At 49.3% G+C, this 19,880-nt stretch overlaps 6 protein-coding genes across 6 annotated transcripts; 3 read left to right on the top strand and 3 right to left on the bottom strand.

Moving 5' to 3' along the window:
- Window positions 1–1,071: 1,071 nt before the first annotated feature.
- Window positions 1,072–3,898, top strand: AO090120000216 (putative cell polarity protein; the record flags this gene model as incomplete). Its single annotated transcript, XM_001823906.3, has 2 exons — window positions 1,072–3,441; window positions 3,497–3,898. 2 exons carry the CDS (start codon window positions 1,072–1,074, stop codon window positions 3,896–3,898), a joined length of 2,772 nt encoding a protein of 923 aa, XP_001823958.1.
- Window positions 3,899–5,241: 1,343 nt separating this feature from the next.
- cyp4 (peptidyl-prolyl cis-trans isomerase) lies at window positions 5,242–6,078 on the top strand (the record flags this gene model as incomplete). The annotated part of the gene is made up of 4 exons (XM_001823905.3): window positions 5,242–5,299; window positions 5,489–5,658; window positions 5,728–5,834; window positions 5,892–6,078. 4 exons carry the CDS (start codon window positions 5,242–5,244, stop codon window positions 6,076–6,078), a joined length of 522 nt encoding a protein of 173 aa, XP_001823957.3.
- A 917-nt stretch (window positions 6,079–6,995) lies between these two features.
- AO090120000214 (high-affinity Cu transporter CTR3) lies at window positions 6,996–7,812 on the bottom strand (the record flags this gene model as incomplete). Its single annotated transcript, XM_001823904.3, has 3 exons — window positions 6,996–7,474; window positions 7,564–7,594; window positions 7,675–7,812. The coding sequence occupies 3 exons, from the start codon at window positions 7,810–7,812 to the stop codon at window positions 6,996–6,998; spliced, it is 648 nt and encodes a 215-aa protein (XP_001823956.3).
- A 3,885-nt stretch (window positions 7,813–11,697) lies between these two features.
- On the bottom strand, window positions 11,698–12,578 carry AO090120000212 (exosome non-catalytic core subunit SKI6; the record flags this gene model as incomplete). Its single annotated transcript, XM_001823903.3, has 2 exons — window positions 11,698–12,208; window positions 12,280–12,578. 2 exons carry the CDS (start codon window positions 12,576–12,578, stop codon window positions 11,698–11,700), a joined length of 810 nt encoding a protein of 269 aa, XP_001823955.1.
- A 410-nt stretch (window positions 12,579–12,988) lies between these two features.
- On the top strand, window positions 12,989–16,421 carry AO090120000211 (putative DNA excision repair protein (Rad26L); the record flags this gene model as incomplete). Its single annotated transcript, XM_023237648.1, has 3 exons — window positions 12,989–13,097; window positions 13,163–15,598; window positions 16,363–16,421. The coding sequence occupies 3 exons, from the start codon at window positions 12,989–12,991 to the stop codon at window positions 16,419–16,421; spliced, it is 2,604 nt and encodes an 867-aa protein (XP_023092458.1).
- A 39-nt stretch (window positions 16,422–16,460) lies between these two features.
- Window positions 16,461–18,032, bottom strand: AO090120000210 (homoserine O-acetyltransferase family protein; the record flags this gene model as incomplete). The annotated part of the gene is made up of 1 exon (XM_001823901.3): window positions 16,461–18,032. The coding sequence occupies one exon, from the start codon at window positions 18,030–18,032 to the stop codon at window positions 16,461–16,463; it is 1,572 nt and encodes a 523-aa protein (XP_001823953.1).
- Between the last annotated feature and the right edge of the window lie 1,848 nt (window positions 18,033–19,880).

Below are 19,880 nucleotides of genomic sequence, written 5' to 3'. Positions count from 1 at the left end.
CAGGAATCCTCGGATTCTACGGAGTAGGGCGGTGAATTTATTCGGGAAAAGTGATGCGTACAAGAGCACCGCCACAGCGGCACTAATTGATCTGTTCCTGCGGGTGGTGGAACTAAAACTACGCCCGAGCTGATGAATGGATGTACATACTTGTACTCCGTAATGCCCGGTACTGTACGTATTGGTGTGGTTGAATACAGTCTTATGTAAGGCTTATCTTGGGAGCAGGGATGCATGGAGCAGGGGTCATCAATTCACATATATGTACTCCGTAAAAGTATCCCTATCTAGGTATTTCTGAGGACCACAGTAAAGCCGTATGTTTTAATATCCATCCCTTCTTTTGCTTCCTCTGTTGTGGTTATAGTCATATCGATCCGTACCTAAGGCACCTACTACAGTACAGTAAGGTAGCATACACCCCGTGCCGCATACCTGACTCTCTTTCTCGGGCCGTACTAAGTGTAAAATACTATCATTTCCGTTTCAATGTTGGTCTGGGTCTGTCTGTCTGTTTCTCACGCTCGTTGTCTCGTTCTCTCCCTTCTTCCGCCCGTCCCCAGTCCCCATCGGTCCTCCACTCCTTTGGACTTTGGGACGTTGGACTTTGCTCCTGTGGCTGTTGACTTGGCTGCGTTCGTGCCCTTAACTTTTGTCCTTTTTTTAATTTTTATTTTATGTGATATATCCTTTTTGTTCTATCCGGCTGTGTGCGTCTATGGGATTTTGTTATCTGTCTGCTATTCTGCCATTAATTCCGTCGGTCTACGCACTGTCCTTATCTCTATTGTTGCATTGTCTATTGGCTTTCACATTATCAAAACCATTCGCTGTTATTCTCCGGACAGCCTAAGAGTCCTCCCCGATATCGTCAGCCACCAATTAAATTATCCTTATTTTCGCCATTCGGCTCTGCCTATCGCCCTCTTGTGATCGCAATCCCTCGAGATCTCGAATGCATATCTGCAGGACCGCTATACTAAGGAGGTGAAGGGTTGCCCCGAGCGAGCGGCTGCAGGAGCGACGCGACTGCCGTCATTGTGACCCCCTATGAATGGTCATTCAGGGACTATGTCGCCTGTCTCAGTGGACGGTAGTGACTGGTCTGGGATCAATCAATACCAGAAGCCGGACGGGCCATTCTCGCCAACTTTATCGAGTCGCGGTAACCTAGCCACACCTCCGATTCCAGGTGCTGCTAATGGGCCAAATGGCGCTGAGTTACCAAATGGGACATTGTCAGGACGGATGAGCGACTCGGGAAACCCGCCGTCGCCGACCTCTGTCGCGGCGCGGTCGAGCGACGGCACATTGTCGGATCAACGTAGTAAGCGATACCGCCAGATGGAGGAGATCCTAAGAAATCATTATGTTGTCTTGAAGAGGTTTCTTAGCGCACCTTATCGAGAGGACCGAAATGGCAGGCCAAGCAAAGCCAGGGACAAGTTACTCAGACTATCAGCGACCCAGTTCCACGAATTGAGCACTGACGTGTACGACGAACTACGTCGACGGCAACAAGCCATGCCTTCTCCCAACCGTCCTCCTCGTCCCGACGTCCCTCCATTCTTACCGCCCCGACAAGATTTCCATGAAAAGCGCAACCAGGCTCGCCAAAAACTAGCGTCGCTGCAGCATGTCCGTTTTCGAGATCTGGCTACGGATGTCTACACTGAGTTGGAGCGACGGTTCCCCCAATTTCCGGAGAAAGAATCCCGCAGAGCAAGCCCAGCTCCTAGTTTCCGTGGGCACCCATCGAACGGTTATCCTTCGCCGAATGGGTACGGTCCCGGGGGATACCCTCCGCCTCGTTCACAGTCTCGAGGCCCGCCGCGGAGGGGTTACCCATCAGGAGGTCCTCCCGGCAGCCCTATGAGCGGCGTATTTCCTCCCCGGCAAGGATCCCTAGGCGGGCCGCCATCTGTCAATGGCGACCACGGCCCCATGGCGAAATCGTTCCAGAGCAACACGATTGTGCCCAATAAAAGTACTATGGTGGAGGATGACGACGACATGACTGGTGTAGACGATGACTATGACGCGCGGAGTGATGCTTTCGCCTTGGATGCGGTTCTGCAAAGCAGGAGAGGAACTACGACGACTCTGGGAGAGGGTGAACGAAAGCTGTTGGCGGACACCCAGTCCCAGGTGTCAGTGCTCCAGGAGAAGGTGAACAAGCTCGAGGAGCTACTAAAATCAAAGGATGAGGAGCTCTCTAAGCATCATGGCGATCAGACTAAGGTAGATGAGCTGGAGGATTTATTAAAGGCAAAAGATGAGCAGCTGTTCAAATACCAGGAAGGGCATAAGAAAGCCCAACTTGGTGAGTCTGAACGTAAGGATTGGGAGGATCTCAAGTCGGATCTAGAAAGCAAGATCTCCAAGGCGGAGGACCTGAACAGTTCATTGCAGACGGAGCTGGATAAAGTTCGGACGGAGCATGATGCTATGGAAAGAGAGCTACGAAGTCAAATTGATGGCGCATCCCGAGAGGGTGCTGGGGATGCCGAACTGCAGGCTCGATTTGCTGACCTTGAAATCAAGCACAAAAGTTTGCAGGCCGAACTTCAGGAGCAACAGCAAGTCACGGAGGAAGTGAAGCGAGAAGCAGCTGGCTTTCTCACGGAAATGAAGGCCTTATCGGAACAGAGCCATTCGAGATGGGAACACGAAGAGCGGCTGTCCAGTGAGGTTCACAGACTAGAAGAGGAGGTCAAGCAGTGGAAGAGCCGGTATGCCAAGGCGAAGACCCAGTTACGACACCTGCGAGCATCCTCAACGGGCATAGAACTCCGTTCAGATGTCAACGCGATCGCAAAAGATAACGCATTTCTGCAAGAAGATGGTCTTGTTAAGGATGTTCATGTGACAAAATTCCAGATTTCCATCGATGAACTACTTCGGATTGCACGATTCGACGACTACAATCTGGTGATGCAGCAGATTAAATCAGTTGTCATCGCCGTCCGTCATGTCCTCCGTGACGTCGAAGTGGCTTCTGATCGCGAAGATAGCTTGTCAGCTTCCCACACCAAGGCTACTCGGAGAGTCTCTGCGACGGCGAATAATCTTATAACTGCATCTAAGAACTTCGCTAGCTCATGCGGTCTCTCGCCAGTCTCTCTTCTGGATGCCGCTGCGTCGCATCTATCAACTGCTGTTGTTGAGCTCATCCGCCTTGTCAAGATCCAACCTTCCCCAGCAGGCGACCTTAACGAGGACGATGAGGAACAGCTGGCTCACATGAAATCCCCCGATTACTTTAGTGTTGCGCCGAGCCATGGCAGGTTCAGTAACAATGGGTCTGTCTACAGCGCCATGAGTCCTCCATCTAATCACTCTCGTAACCATACGGAGTCTCATGCTGCCAATGGAATGACAGCAGCCACTAAGACCAGCTACCCCGGACCCTCTAGGGATCACGAGCTTCAGGAGCTCAAGGTCAGTATACCTCCGATTATACCATTTACAGTGTAATGCCTAATATTGTCTGCAGCTTTACGTCGAAGACCAGACAGAAGGACTGGTTCAATCAATTCAAGCTCTTGTTGCCAGTATCCGCGCTGAGGATGGCCTGACCACCATACGCACCCACGTTTCTGCCATCTCTTCCATCGTTACCAACGTCTCCTCATCCACGGAGCATTTCATCCATAAACCGGAGGCCAACCCGGTGCTTCGACAGCGCGCTGGGCCAATCATTGAGAAATTGGACCAGTATAGGGCCCGTTTAATGGGGACAGCAACTGAGGGCGAGGAAGCTACTAGCGCCGAACAGGTTCAGGTCATTATAAACAGACTCCCACCTATAGCTTTTGAGGTCGCCAGGGAGACAAAGGAGCTGGTTCAACGACTAGAACCGGTGGATCAAGAGGAATCCGAGGATGACTTCCGCTAGTCGTGCATCCTTCATATTCAGTCTTGGGGGGCTTTAGCACTTTCTTCTCGTTCAACGTTCTTCTTCCTCTTGTTGTTCTTTTTGTTTCATCTTCTCTTCCTTTTCACCCTTCTATCTATATCTTCACTTCATCCGCGACAGCCCAACCAAGCTGCGTACATTATCTTGATTTGACCGCGCCGTCACAACTGTTGATTTTGCAGCTTCTTTCTTGCAGTTATCATGCATGACCACGAGCAACCATGTGAAATGAGTGTTGAACTGGGTGGTATTATGACCTTCTTTTTTTCTTATCATATTAATGCTATATGGAATTTTTGTACTCTATTTTATTTTATTTTAGCTTACCTTTGTTCTACCCTTCTGTGTTCATTATGTACCATTGGCTCACTTCTGTGCCACTATTGCTCGATTAGCGCTCTGACTTTCTCAACGTCTTCTGCTTCTTGCTATTATTCTTTGATCCTCATGTTTTCTCTTTTTACTCATCTTTGCCGGACAGCACAAGTGTTGTCTAAGGGGTTTCGACCATAGCAATCTAGCAAGCAATCTTGTTCCACTTCCATTGTTATAGGATCTATTATCGTATCAGGCCACTGGTTGGGAATAGGTCCAGGTTTTGAAGGAGATCAGCCAAGTGTGTGGGACTGTTACGTTCGAGTGGCATGCAATGACCCAATAGTGTGGACTGTACGGAGTAGCGGTATGTCTGTCTCTTCACGTGATCTCAACGGAGCTGTAGCTTAGCTTCCGGACCAAAGATTTTTCCATTAGAGTCTTGGAAGTTCTCGAAGCCTGCAATTGAGGATTATATAATCCAGAGCTTCCGGGAGCTTTCTTTGCTTGGATATTTTTCCTTAACCACTCTGGTTCCATTGCTTTCCACGCAACCACGCACCCGCAACTCGTCCGTGTTAATTTGTCGCAGTTTGCCTTGTATATCTGAACTGTAAGTAGAAAAGATTACCTAAAGTCCCGGTGAGATGAATTGGCCACGGCGTTGGGTCTGGTTGCTTCCATCCAATGCTGTTCCTTTCCAATCCCTTAGCCCAAAGTCCACCCCCAGGCTAAGGGAGAGGCCAACCAACCATATGGCGGCCTGAGGCCACCACACCGGGCTGGGTTGCATGTTTGGCGCGTATCGGCTAACGGAGTGGTTTCTGGGCCCCGCAGAATTTCCTTGTCCGTGTTGTCCCGCTTGTGCCCCTCCAGCAACAATGTTCTCCCGAAGCCTGAAGTCAACAACAACCCCACTTTGCTCGTCTTTCGCTTCTCGTCCTCTCTTCAATTGCAATCAGTCCTCTTTCCTCTCTCTTCGTCAATTTCATCAAACAACCGCAACAATGGTAAACACCAAGGCATTCTTTGATGTTGAGTACGCCCCTGTGGGCACCAGCGCCAGTAAGTCTCCCTGCTCTCCTTCGCTGCTGTTATGGTGCCTTGTGGGAAATTTGAATTTACCCCTCTCCCATCTGGCCTCGTCTACGTCTGGGATGCCGTGAACCCAGGGAATGCACTTTTCACCCCCCAATCCCTCTCTATAATCCCATCTCATTCTCAACACTTACTGACGATGACTGTTGCGTATAGAGAAGGTTGGCCGCATCAACTTCAACCTCTACGAGGATGACGTCCCCAAGACCTCTAAGAACTTCCGTGAGCTTTGCACCGGGAAACACGGCTTTGGTTACAAGGGCTCCAGCTTCCACCGTGTCATCCCCAGTTTTATGCTCCAGGGAGGTGACTTCACCCGTGGCAACGTAAGTATACGCTCTTTTTGCGGCCGTATCTGCCCCAGTTTGGAGTTGATGCCAACTAACAGTTCACAGGGCACTGGTGGTAAGTCCATCTACGGTGAGAAGTTCCCTGATGAGAACTTCAAGTTCAAGCACAACAAGCCCGGTCTTCTTTCCATGGCCAACGCTGGCCCCAACACGTAAGTTGTCTTTAGCTCATGTCCATTAGCTTTGGTAGTCACTAATTCTCCATATAGCAACGGCTCCCAGTTCTTCATCACCACCGTTGTGACCTCCTGGCTCGATGGCAAGCACGTTGTCTTCGGCGAGGTTGCCGATGCGGAGTCCATGAATGTTGTCAAGGAGATTGAGGCCCTTGGCAGCAACTCTGGAGCTCTCCGCTCTAACGTCAAGCCCACCATCGTTGACTGTGGTGAGCTGTAAATATGTCAAGAGGAGGACAATAAGGAAGCCAATTTGTGAGAGGAAAAGTGCTGACCTTGAATGCCTGACCTTATGGGATGGATTAAAAACGGCCTGTGGCTTTTTCGTTTCCCTTGAGTGTGCTACGGGGTAACGGTGGTATCCTGTTTTCCTTGCGCGGTGTAATCTAGAGTGTCTATCGACATATTGCCAACCTCCATCATCTTCATGACCTATTCTTCCCCTTCAATTTAGATTTATGGTGCAATCAATAATGAGTATTGCTAGTATACAAATATGTCAAAATTCTGGTTGCGTGGCCCAAGTTAGTAGACGCGAAAGGGAACCCCGCTCGCCATGGTGGGGTTCTGACTTAACCCTCGTAATCGTATCCCTGGTCCGCCGCAGCCCTAAGTCATTCAACCTTGTTTGATACACCCTGGTTAGGTTATATAACCAGGACGTCTCACATTCTTCCCAGGTTGTCAGGAACACTTATCTAGATTCAAGCATCTCTCCAACTCGAATACTACGCAGCGTACTACCGCAGACTTTCATCTATGTGGATCTAGTCTACCCAAGCTATACCGGAGCTGAACAGGGATCTCGTGAAAAGTGGTAGATTCAATTGTACCATAGGCATGAAGACACACTTGATAGACATGTAGCAAAAAGAGAAACCCTGTCATTAGCATCACAATACATCGAATATCTGTATAGGTAAATGGATATCAGAAGCAGAACGACATTCAAAACCAGCATTTCCTCGCACCACACTAAATCATCCACAGCATTTCGTCACAGCGAGGGCATCATTCCTGTAGACATTATCAGCATACATCCCACAAGCCACATACTGAAAGAGGATATAAAACGGAGGTAAAGGACACAAAGGGCACAAAGAAAGAAAGACAGAAAGAAAAGAAAAAGGGGCCAACCTACTCCTTCCCCAACTGCAACGGCTCCCAAGTAAACAAAAACGAACCCAAAAACGCCCCAATAAAGATACAAATAATAATATACCCATTAAAGTACATAGCAAGCAGCATGATAAAATACGCCACAGCAAACTGCAACATATGCATGAGGGCGCGGATCAGCTGTTCAACGAGAGTAGGTCGGACGGGGACATCAGCGGCCGGACAATTGGGTGCCTTTCCCGCGGAAGGCTGCGCAGATGAAGAGGCTTTTGTGCCTGTGGCGACATCTTCCGCGTCTGAGGCTGCGGCTGGGGTTGAGGGTTGGGATTGCACGGTGAGGTATTGGGCTCTGAGACGGGCGCGACGGAGGATGAAGGCGTCGTATTCGCGGCCAACGCGACGGAGGAATTCGAGACAGATTACTAGGAGGATGACGCCTATGCAGGAGCCGGCGAACATGCCGTTGGAGGTTATGTGCCATTGTTTGGAGAGGAAGCCTTTTGGTTTGGGTTAGTGGGTGGTTTGTTGGTGGATTGATGGTTTTTGTTTGGGGGTTAGGGCTTCTTGTTCATCTTGGAGTCCTTACAGGCGTCTTTGACGGTCCAGTTCCATAACATCTGGATTTCTTTGTTAGTTTTCTGTTCGCTGTTTGGGGTTTCTATGTGATTATTAGGGACTTCGGTGATAGTTAACGTACTGAGATCTTGCAGCTGTTTGAGCCGCCGTGCATACCTCCCATGCTCATTGAGTGGGAGGCCGTACTTGAGCTCATGGCTCCTGTGGATGTTGCTGTGGCCATGGACATGTCCATCATCATGTCACCGTGGGCTACCATGATGGTTTATATTATTTGTGGAGGGTCTGAGAAGGAAAAGATCTGGGGATGGAAGAAGTCAGTCAACTCGCGGGTAGTACTGGATACCCAGTCACGGCAGTGCTGAACAAATCTACTGAACTGGACTTGGGTTTTAGAAATACGAAGAGAGAACAAAAGAAAGAAGAGAAGAAAAAGGAAATGAATCCTTTATCAGACGGCAGGGCAGGGCCATTATGGAAGGGTATCAGAATAGTCATAAGGCAGGATTTTCGTTGAATTGGATCCGCCATGTTACAGGATGCCATTCCTGCTCGAATGGCCTCATTGATGTCTTGGGCAGACAAGAAAATGGGCCAACGCTGCAGTGATAATACGAGAGGAGTAAACCTCCCATACTATACGATCCCTGCAGTGGCCAATCAGAAGGCTATGTTGCGCGCGGAATTGAGCAGATTTGTTGATAGGGGATTCGCTCTGGCCCGGAAAGTGGGTTCTTCTAGCTATTTAGCGGGCCTTTTAACACGACCCCGAAAATACATTACTTTATATAATAGATATTGAAAGGCTGTAAACATCATAAAATATATTATATACTAGAGTGAAGTACCCTCCCCTCCCCTCCCCATACCCGCTGCGGGTAGATGAGGTTAAGATAGACGCAGAGAATGCTGCAACTGCCTCGTTCCGCTGATCAGCTGTCATCGGGGATCGGATAACAACATATGGTATAGAAAGAGCGAAGACCTTCTTTTTCGAAAAGGCGGGCCAGGTAGCGAAGCTTTGCGGATTCTGAGGTAAGGTAGATCGCCTGTCCAACTCTAGTTGGAGGCACCAGTACTCGGGTGTCTTTTCGTGTATATGCGTAGAAGAATGAAAAGCCAAGGTCAGGACGTTCTAGGTGCTTTGCTATGTAGGCAGAAAACCCCTTCTCCTTAGCCACCGACGTTATAAAGTCGTATAGCATTGGCGAGAATGCCAGATGTGTAAGAATCCGGAAGATGCTCCAGTCTATTTTGCCAGCGACTCCCTGAATGTTATCGGTGCCCTCAGAATTCTTCTCACCCTTTTTCAGCAAGGGAATAAGTGCACTATATGCAAGATCGTGCCGCGACTGTATCTTTGTTGGCAACTTGAGATCAATGGTCATGATCCGTCCAGGCGGAATGTCATCTCCAATGATAATTTTTTTTTTTTTTTTTTTTGCCTTTCGAGTCCATTGACACAGCGTCGCCAAAACGACATAGGTGTTGCAGAAAGAAACCACTTATATGTGGCTCTGAGGGTTGCGACTGATTGATGTATGTACTTTAGCCCTAATTGTCTTGACGGCATATCCCTCGTCACAGATCACACGGTTAAATTTGCCTTGTGATAATGACCTGTATCTGAGTCATATTAATATTAGAGTCCTTCTCATTATCTTCATTCGTGTTCAAGGGCACAAGGGGTCTCTTTGTAAAAGTAGAATAAGTTGAACGTACAACTGTTGTGCCGGTAGAGGGGTCTTCGAAATCGCATTTATCTAAGAATGCAATCAATTCGTTGACATTGTTAATAGTCAAATCCTAGCGTATCTGATCTCCGGTATGCACTGAAGAGCCATAGAAGACTTTCAGGCCCAACAAAGGCCCCAACACCATCCGTACCGTATTGATCCAGTTCTGCAGAACCCCAACAGGGCATAGGATCAGTGTAGGCTTGTTATTTCGCTCTCTAGTCATATATATACTAGAGAGAGAGCTAGGAGGGTCTTGTCTAGTCCACACCAATCTCCTATTATACCCCCCTTTATACTTGATGTCTCTTGGCTGATTGCCCATGCTAGGCCATTGACTTGCCGTGGCTTTAGAGGAATCTGTTCCATGCCTGGCCTTTTATTCAGGAAGGTAGGGAATATGAAGCCAGGGGATGAAGGTAAAGAAGCCAGAGGATGGAGGAAGAAGTTTTCACTGTTGATCTTGAAGTGAATGTATAGAAATGAAACACAAGATACTGCTTGGTTGATGGATCAACCAAGCTTGGGAGTTCAACCTTCAGAGCTAGCCCAGACTGCCAGCCACTGGGAAGCAATAAATAAAATGGTAGGAGTAGACAAAGGATAGTCCTATTACTCCTTGTACTGCCCTGGACGCCTCTTGGTCCCGCGGACTGCGAGTTGCCTGAGTAGGATTTGAGTCGTGTGTGGGCTGAGTGATGGGTGTTATCGGTTTCCTTCTCCGTTCTCCCAATCATTAGTAGGAGATTCCATTGTTCTTAGCATCAATTCTAAGATTCTTAAGCAAGACATTAACACATAATTGGATCACATGGGCGAGGCATGGGAAAGCTAGCCTTAGATAGAATGATGATTATCTACGGTACCAACACCATGATAGTACCGCCTGTATCTAGCTAGGAGAATTAATGCGAGCTGTATGTATCTATGTGTGTATATATTTTATATACATACTCGGTCGTCAACGACTCGGGAAGAGCCAGGTCTGAGGCTGTATTCGAGGATAATGCAGAAGCACCATGTGGAACCCAATTCAAGACGTCCTAACAGCCCAAAACCTATTAGCTAATCCTATTCAATAGATCGACCTTAGTGATAACGAGGTCTCTTTCACTGGGCCTCCCTGTGAATATGTCCAGGTCCTTCACCCGATGGAGCCTTATCACGGCTCGAATGCTAGAGTCGATTGAATTCGGCACGTTTTACTTCTACTTGGGTACGCTCCTCCCTTAGGTTATCTCTCTACATAGTACTAATTCTCTTTCTGGCGATCTGGGTGTACTGTCGCGCGGTGCTTGATTGCTACAGGCTCCCAAGTATATTGGAGACTCAAAGTCTACGGGTTGGGCCTAGAGATATCCCTCTCCGGTGATATCTAAATATCCTCAAGGGTCATCTGTTGAAGCAGCCGCCTTCGAGAGCATCTTGTACTGTGAATATTCCGTTATGGACCTCAATACGACACGATGGTGCTTTGACCTCAAACTTCTCAGAGTTCCCTTCAAACTTTTGCCTCAACGATACCATAATGTCTCGATTCATTGCCCCAACCCCCGTCCGTACCAATATTTCGAATTACGACGGATAATCTACTTTTGCTGCCACCCTCCTGTGCAACCGACATAGGGAGCATGAGATTCTCGAATTCTCCAATGTCAAAGCAGAAGATTTCGAATTCATTTCGTCGGATCAAGGTAGACCACTGAAATAAGTCAGGTTCACATACAACTATTTAACCAAGGGCCTCACAGTAAAGATGCTCGGGTTTGCCCACAAGTTAATTGTGGAACTGTTTAAACTACAAATTCATGATAAGCTCGTCGCTCTCGACGTCGAAGAAGACGTCTACCCCTCTGGCTCATTTTCGAGCAGATACGGAGATTGGGTAAAAGAACCGGACGGCTCGTGGATGTCTGCCCTCATCCAAGGAACGGGGCGTGGTCCTCGAAGTGGGCACATCGGAAACCGCTGGAAGACTAGAAGGGGATGCACGTGGTTGGCTGGAGTCCCCGGAGTCATCTGTGAAAGCGTGTATAACGATTAATCTCGAGGAAGATCATGCGGTTTTCGAGGTCTGGCAACCTGGTTGGAGGGTATACCAACTATCGTCTAGGAACTCTTTGTGTCCGGCTGTAATGACACATCGCGGCGAGATTGTCAACGAAGGAGGGCTCCAGGTTTCCGGATAGAGGCTCGAAGGCTCGAGTGCCGTTGCCACGGACGAGATACGGTTGGGTGCAGATGCTGGTACTAGTAGACTCCCGCGGTCATACTAGCGTCATGATGTTATGTAGATAGTGAAACACTGGAAAACGAAGCAATTTAGAGATATTTCATTATTCATAATAAGAGGTCTAACAGGGACAACACTGACCCGCATGAAACGCGTCACGATCACCTATACATGGCTACCGTAACTTGTTGGACCCTTTGATGACACCCTCCAAGATCTCTCGAATCTGATTACAGCCATCAATCCCAACGGCAAGCATCGTCTCGACATACGTGCAATGCACTTTCGAGTCCATGTTCAACATGGACACTTTCATATCTTCCTCGTCGTCATCCATCGCATTCTCACCCACCGGGACAGAGGTTGTAGTGCCCACGGTGAGGAAGGGGAGCTCCTGCTCCTCTGGCAGAGACAGATCCAAAAGCGGATCTAGTTCGTCGTTTCGAGGATCACGGGGAGTAGAAGCACTTCCACTCATACCAGCTGTGCAACCACAGAGTAGGCCTGGCATGGGGATACCTGCATCTACAAGTGCTAGGGTGCAAGCATTGATAGCAGCAGCAAGCAGAGAGCCATCGGCGGATAGCACTGAAACATGGATGCTGATAGTACTGTGCGGATAAAGGTAGGTGTGAAGATGAGACTGGAAAGCAGCCCGTAGAGTAGTTGCAATGCGCGAAGATTGCCTAGTAAAAACAGATTAGCATACTTCATGAGCAATAAATAGCATTAGTATCAATCGCGTTGGTATGCATACTTGTCGCTTCCTCCCGCCCTTCTCTTGCGATCAACTCCCGCGAATCCAGCGACGTTGACATCGACTTCCACCACTGCTCCCGAAGAACCTGCTGCACCACCGGTCGCATCTCCTCGGCGTCCTTCCGCAGGACCATGGACTGAGCACATAATAGTTGTATTTCCCATGGCCAGATAAGACGAACCAGAACTGGCCGGGTTTGTGGAGATCTGCGCTTGGAGAAGACGAAGCTCGTTCCACCGGCGGCCATCGAGGCGCAGTTTGGTTAGGGGGTACGTAGTCGAAGTATCGAGAGGCATATTGAGGGATGAGCCGTCGACTTTTTCGTCGGTTCAAGGCTTTCTAACGACTGTATATGTCTAGAACTCCGTAGTATCTAGTAACTTGTTCTTCGGAGAGCGGGCGACAAAGCGACCGTGTATTGACAAGACAGTTAACTAATCGGATCAGAAGATATATATCCGAGAAGCCCAAAAGGTATTTCCTCGCGTTAACCGGACTAAAAGGCACAATGGCTGGTTTTAGCAGAAGAGACGATAACGGCGGCGGGGAATTTGGATCGGCGACAAAAATCAATTTGAAAGAATTGAGCTCCTTTCCCGATTGGGTAATATAGATCCTCCGCCTTCATCGCCGCCCGCGCGTGTCCCCTCACATTGACCGTCTACAACACTGAAAGACCCAACGAACTGAGCTTGCTGAGAATAATATGGGATCTGGATGGGAGTTAGAAAATCCAGACGCGACCACTGCCAGCTCCGATGATGACGATCTGGACGTCTCACGGCCGGCAAGGCCATACAAGGCTGACCTCAGTCGTACGTTTCTCCGCATCTACTACGATCCTTAAGCTAAGTTGAAGCTAATATTCTCCAATTATCAGGTACAACATCCAAGTCAGAAGTGACGCCCCGTCCTACTCCGAAATCTGAAATCCCAGTCGAAGAACGGTCTTCGCCTCTCAACAACCCTACTCCCGTAATAGACTTAGAAGTGCAAACCGACAGCGATGACACGTCTTTCAACGATGGCGAGGCTGCCTATCAAGCATTCAAGAACCGAAAAGCCCTCAAGCGGAAGCGTACCTCCATGAGTGCTCGCAAGTCCAAAACACCTAAGGTGGTTCACCCCGAGTCGTTTGTAGGAAGACGTCCAAGACAAGGTGGGAGACCCACGCCAAGGCGGCCGTTGAGAGAGTATGGTGATGAAGTGCCTTCCGAAGACGACTTGATGGAGTATACACTCCCGGAATATTTACAGAAGCGACGACAGCAGTTCGAACGTAGGGCCGAACATCTCAAGGAGTCAGGGCTAAAGCTACCCCCGGGCTACGAAGATATTGAGTTCTCCGATGATGAGCGCTTGGAATTCCTAGAAGAAAAACCGGCCTTCACGAATATAAAACCGTGCAGTGCGTACAAAGACATCACTCTCCCTTACTCTCTAGGGTTAATTCCTGCTCCTATCGCGCAGTGGCTTAGACAGTACCAGGTGGATGGAGCCGCTTTCTTACACGAACTATTTGTCTATCAGAAAGGTGGCATCCTTGGTGACGATATGGGTCTGGGGAAAACAGTGCAAGTAATTGCGTTCCTTACCGCGGCGTATGGTAAGACTGGCGATGAGAGAGACGCCAAGAGGATGAGAAAAATGAGGAGGAGTGGGAAAGACCAATGGTACCCACGAACATTGATAGTATGCCCAGGTACTTTGATCAAGAACTGGATGTCAGAACTCACTCGTTGGGGCTGGTGGCATGTCGATACCTACCATGGAGACAACAAGGAGCTTGCTCTTCACGCAGCGAGGTCCGGACGAGTTGAGATCCTCATCACCACTTACGGTACCTATCTTCAAAATAAGGATTCCGTGAACATGGTAGATTGGGATTGCGTGATAGCGGACGAATGCCACATCATCAAGGAACGAACTTCTGAAACTACCAAAGCCATGAACTCAGTCAACGCTCTCTGCCGCATTGGATTAACAGGGACAGCCATTCAAAACAAATACGAAGAACTTTGGACGCTATTGAACTGGACAAACCCCGGGAAATTGGGTCCAGTTACAACTTGGAAAAAAACCATTTCTGACCCTTTGAAGATAGGGCAGTCGCATGATGCTACACTATACGAACTGAGCAAAGCTCGCAAGACTGCCAAGAAGTTGGTCGAGAACCTTCTTCCTCAGTTCTTTCTTCGGCGCATGAAAAGCCTAATAGCGGATCAGCTTCCTAAGAAGATCGACCGAGTCGTCTTTTGCCCGTTAACAGAAACGCAATCAGACGCCTATGAGAACCTATTGGACAGTGATATCATCCGGTACATCAAGGAATCTTCTGAGTTGTGTTCTTGCGGTTCAAGAAAGAAGGCCGGATGGTGCTGTCAGCAATATCTACAATCTGGACTCCGATGGCAAAGCTATGTGTTTCCCGCAATGAATGTTATACAAAAACTCAGCAATCATCTTGCGATTCTAATACCGCAGGGAGTCGATTCAAAGGAAAAGCAGGACAAGGACAGGGAGTGGCTAGAAATTGCCTCCCCTGATAAGTGGGAACAGCTTTATCGAACAAGAGACTCCATCGTCAACTACGCCAATCCTGAGTTCTGCGGTAAATGGAAGGTTCTCCGCCGCCTCCTCAAGTGGTGGCATTCCAATGGAGACAAAGTCTTGGTCTTCTCTCACAGCGTCCGACTGCTAAGGATGTTGCAAATGCTGTTTCACCACACAAGTTACAACGTCAGTTACCTGGACGGTTCGATGAGCTATGAGGACCGTGCAACAGCTGTTGACGAGTTCAACTCCGACCCCCGACAATTCGTCTTCTTGATCTCCACCCGTGCCGGTGGTGTGGGTTTGAACATCACATCCGCAAACAAAGTGGTGGTCGTCGACCCCAATTGGAACCCATCATACGACCTCCAAGCCCAGGACAGAGCATACAGAATCGGGCAGGTCCGTGATGTCGAGGTATTCCGACTAATCTCCGCTGGCACTATCGAAGAGATCGTCTACGCGCGTCAGATATACAAGCAGCAACAAGCAAACATCGGGTACAACGCAAGTTCCGAACGGCGTTATTTCAAGGGTGTCCAAGAAAAGAAAGACCAGAAGGGCGAAATCTTCGGACTAAACAATCTCTTCGAGTACCAAAATAACAACATCGTCCTCCGCGAAATCGTCAACAAAACCAACGTCGCCGAAAGCCGAGCCGGAGTCCAGGTAATGGACATAGACGTGGATGAATCCCAAACTCACGAAGACTCCAAAAACACCGATGACGAGGTCATGAGCCAACTCGCCGCCATGATCCGCGGTGAGTCCGAAGATGCCAAAGGCGCCCAGCAATACCCCATCCCCAAGCGCCACGATCCCATTCAGGCCATCCTCGCCGGTGCCGGTGTAGAATATACCCACCTCAACAATGAAGTCATTGGCTCCTCGAAGATCGAAGAACGTCTCAGCAGACGCGCCGAACTAGCCAGCGAGGGCTCGAATAATGATGTCCAGGTCTTTGGAGATTCTCAAGACGGATCAAATGCGGCCTCTACCACCGAACTTCAGAAAGATGGGAAGTCGATACGCTTCAAGTATCATCCTCCTCGCGACGTGATGAAGAGACAGTTCTGTAGCATGGCGAAGCGGTTCGGGTTCCCTAATGCCACAGAGTTTGCTCTTGTCGTGGAAAGCATGACGCAGGCGCAGAGACGGGCGTGTCTGGAGCGTTGGTATAGGGAACGGAGACAGATTTTGTTGGGGAAGGAATGACACTCGTTACATAGGTTTTCTTGGTTTATATTTTTAGCATTGTGATTGGGTTGTATAATTTTGAGATACCCTTGGTCGTTTCTTGTATCTTGGATCTTGATTTTGGATTTATTTTTGGGTGTTAAATGTGACCCGCAGTACGGAGAACTCCCATAGATTACGAACAATTCAAATTAGCTATCGCTATCATTGCTTAGGAGGACGGGTGCTGGAGGCATGGATAAAACTGGCGCATTCAAGGACAGTGACCATTATTCATTTATGTAAAAAGCAATTACATCGTCATCATAATAGTGCATCATTATCATCTAGGTGTGGGATTTAATCCGTTGGATTTTACATTTATATACTATAATCATCAATATAAATAAGTGATGATCCTATTATCGATAGAGTAGACACTATTGATATCAGCGCAAGAATTCCTCTACAGCACCACCAATGTTCTTCAAGTCAAGCAGAAACGTATCGTGTCCGAACATCGATACGTCCTCACCAAGTTCAATGTGCTGGACCTTCTCGTTCCCACCAGCCCGAAGCGTCTCTGCAATCTCACGCTGCTGCCAAGCAGGGAAGAGAATATCGCTGGCGACACCCATGACCAAAACGGGATGGTTCTTCAAAGGCGCCAATCCAGCGACGAGATCTTGTGGCGGCGCTTCCGCACCCCCAGCGACGGACTGGTCCATGGCGGGCGTAGACGCGGCCACAGACGGTTGTTCCTCGTACGGTTTCTCTGGGAGGGTGAGGCTGCAGGCAATATTGCTAGCGTCAACAGTCTTGCCTCCCTCCGCGATATTAGCTTCGTACTCGGCCCGTCTCTTCTTCGTCTCCGTCTGCTGTGCCTGTCCCAGATCAAACAAGTCCATGGCCTTCGAGACATACAGCAGACTGTTTGGATCGTATTCCAAACAGAACTTCTCGCCCGCGTGATCGAGGTACGTCTCGATGAGGAAATCGGGACATAGTGCAGGCTGCTTGCTGGGGTCTGCGCGCTTGCGGCCAAACCGCTTCTCCCATTCCGGTCCGCTTCTGTAGGTGACTGTGGCGATTTCGCGCGCGAGCTTCATGCCCGAATGGGGCGGGATGGAGTCGTAGTAGAACCCGCGGGCCCATTTGGGGTCCACCATGAGGACCTGGCGCTGCGTGTGTCGCATAGCGATGCTGTAAGGGTGGCTTCGGGCGCAGCCGCTGATACTGACGATCTTTTCGACGCGCTCGGGGAAGAGCACTCCGGCGGCGAGACTCTGCATGCCGCCCATGCTGGAGCCGACGGAGGCGTACAGCTTTTGAATTCCCAGCGAGTCCAAGAGACGGAATTGTGCGCGCACCATGTCGTCTATCGTCAGGATGGGGAATCGGGTGGCGTATCTCTTTCCATCGGAGGGGTCGATGGACGAGGGCCCGGTGCTGCCGTAGCAGCCTCCGATGACATTCGTACAGATGACGAAGTGCTTGTTTGTATCTAAAGGTTTGCCGGGGCCGATGAATTTCTCCCACCATCCCGGTTTGGAATTGGCTTCGGTGCTATGGGCGTGACTCGAGGCCGAGAGACCGGTGTGTAGGAGGATAGCGTTGCTCTTGTCTGCGTTCAATTGACCCCATGTTTCATATGCGATATCAAATTCGGGCAGGACACCACCCCAGTCAAGCAGCAATGGGTCTTCGCAGCGGAACTGTTCATGGTGGCCGGTTGTGTATGACGGCTCGGGACCTGACTCGATAGACCGTGCGGAGAGGAGAGCGGACTTCGCATCTTGGGCGTCAAGACAAGGAAATGATAGGGCGGGATTGGACGAGTTGTTACTTGCGGCGGCGGACTGGGACTTCCGTGGACGACCGTTGTGTAATGACCTACGGGCCGTTGCGTATTGCGTGGACGAGCATACTGCTGCTAATCGATTCCGAGTTGAGACGCTTTCATGTCTGAGCAGAGCTGAGAGACTCCGCGCTGAGCGCGCCACGCCGTGTATAGACCCCATTATTAACTGGACACGGACCCAAGCTGCAATACACAAGTGAGATATGATTGCAGCACGAGCTGTCAACTGGAAGTTTTGCGGTTGAGGAGTCGGTTTTCATCAATATATTTGATCGCCGATTACGCAGCGGATGCGATGCCTCAGGCGCCGACAGCTGGGAGGCCGCGGGAAAGCTCATGGCGTCATCTACTCGTGTTGTCATTGGCTGGCGGCTTACTATACCGATGTCTAGAACTTGATAAGTTGATAAGCTTAAAGAGTAGAGACTCTGAAGATTGGAGATATAACCCAGTCATAGTCACTGAAGCAATTGAAAGAACAAGCAAGCGGGCATAGCCTGCGCGAGTCGAAAAGAAGACCTCTACAAGAGGTTGAGTTGCTCGTTTTTGAGGATCCGAACCGAAGTCTTCAACTACGGTTTCTCCATCCTGTGATAATTCTTCGAGAATTAGACAACCGATCCTCATAGTAGTACTCACTTGATTGCTAGAAATATTGGTGTCAATTTAGTAGGAGGCCTATATCATCCCATCTTCGTTTCCCTTGGAATGTAGTGCTCCCCGAAGGCTTCCGACGGCTTTGGTCCAGTTTCTCGGTTCCCTGGGGTGGTAGTAGACCCTGCTGTGAGAGTGGTGCTGCTATAATTAAACGATATGGGATTGGTGTACCTCTTTGTTTTTTTGTATGGAATCACCTCAGGTACAGTAACATCGGGGTTGAAGCAGTTGCAACAAAACTCCACCGCTTGCCAGGATTGAAGTTGTCCGGATTGGGTTAAAAAGGTGGGACTCCCGCGACTGAAGTCTGAAGGACCGTTCGAGCCAAACAGCGACCACGCAGCTCCACGTGTAGGTCAGGAATTTACTTGACATTCCTTCATGGGCGGATGTCTATAAGCGAAAATCATTACAGAATTGGGCGACATGTATGTACACACTACATACATCTTAGAAGTACCCCAGTCTACGAGTCTCCGGTCAAGCTTGGCGATAAGGATAGTTCGCTGGGGATTGATTGGTACCTGGTCCAAGCATGATCTTCATACATGATACCCCTTATATCTCCCCATACAAAGCGAATCCTCGTATCCCTCCGCCGGAGGTCCGAATTGCAATGGTGTATATATTGAAGATCATCCCCAGGAAGCATTTGTTCAATGCTACTTTCCACGTATACTTCATTTCTAGGGAAGCTTGGCGCTTCTGGAGGGACTCCCGACCGCGATTGAGGATTGGTTGAGACAGGCTGCCGTCTCGGTATCGGAATGAAACAGAGGATCAACCTCAAACCTCCGGATACTCTAACTTCTGCTGTGGTGAGCATTGAGAACACCAGTTGGTTAAACGGGCAGGATATTATATCACCAGAAATTCTTTAGAAGTGTGAACGTGGCTCACGGTCTGAGGTCGCATTAGTCCTTGACCGCGGATGTATGCAGGACCAATCACCAGGGCGTCAAGCATCGTGGGCCAAGCCTTACCTGCAGATCTGTCGGGATGAGACCAAATGCTAATGACGCGGCTTGACTGGGATCTTGGATGCAATGGACAACTTTACCTCCAGCCCCCCACCAATCGTGTGTCTCGGATTCCTTCCCTAAGGTCTCCAATATATTACATGTCCGTGAGCCATGCATGCGCGATTATGGTGGGTTATCGACCCCGGCTATTTGGCGCGCGGAGACCGTTCGAGAAGAACAGTCCCTCAAGTCTTCAAAAGGAGAGTGTGTGTGATTGTTTCAGGAGTATCCGTACTCCGTAAGAGCAACACAGGATTCGAAGGTCTAGATGGTTCGCCGAATTCCTTGCCGTTGCGGTTGTTCTGTAGTAGAGACCGCAAACGGTACAA

The sequence above is a fragment of the Aspergillus oryzae genome, chromosome 5 (assembly GCF_000184455.2).
Source record: "Aspergillus oryzae RIB40 DNA, chromosome 5".
NCBI classification, from domain to species: domain Eukaryota; kingdom Fungi; phylum Ascomycota; class Eurotiomycetes; order Eurotiales; family Aspergillaceae; genus Aspergillus; species Aspergillus oryzae.
Note: the sequence above shows the minus strand (reverse complement) of the source record. Positions and strands in the feature narration are given on the sequence as shown.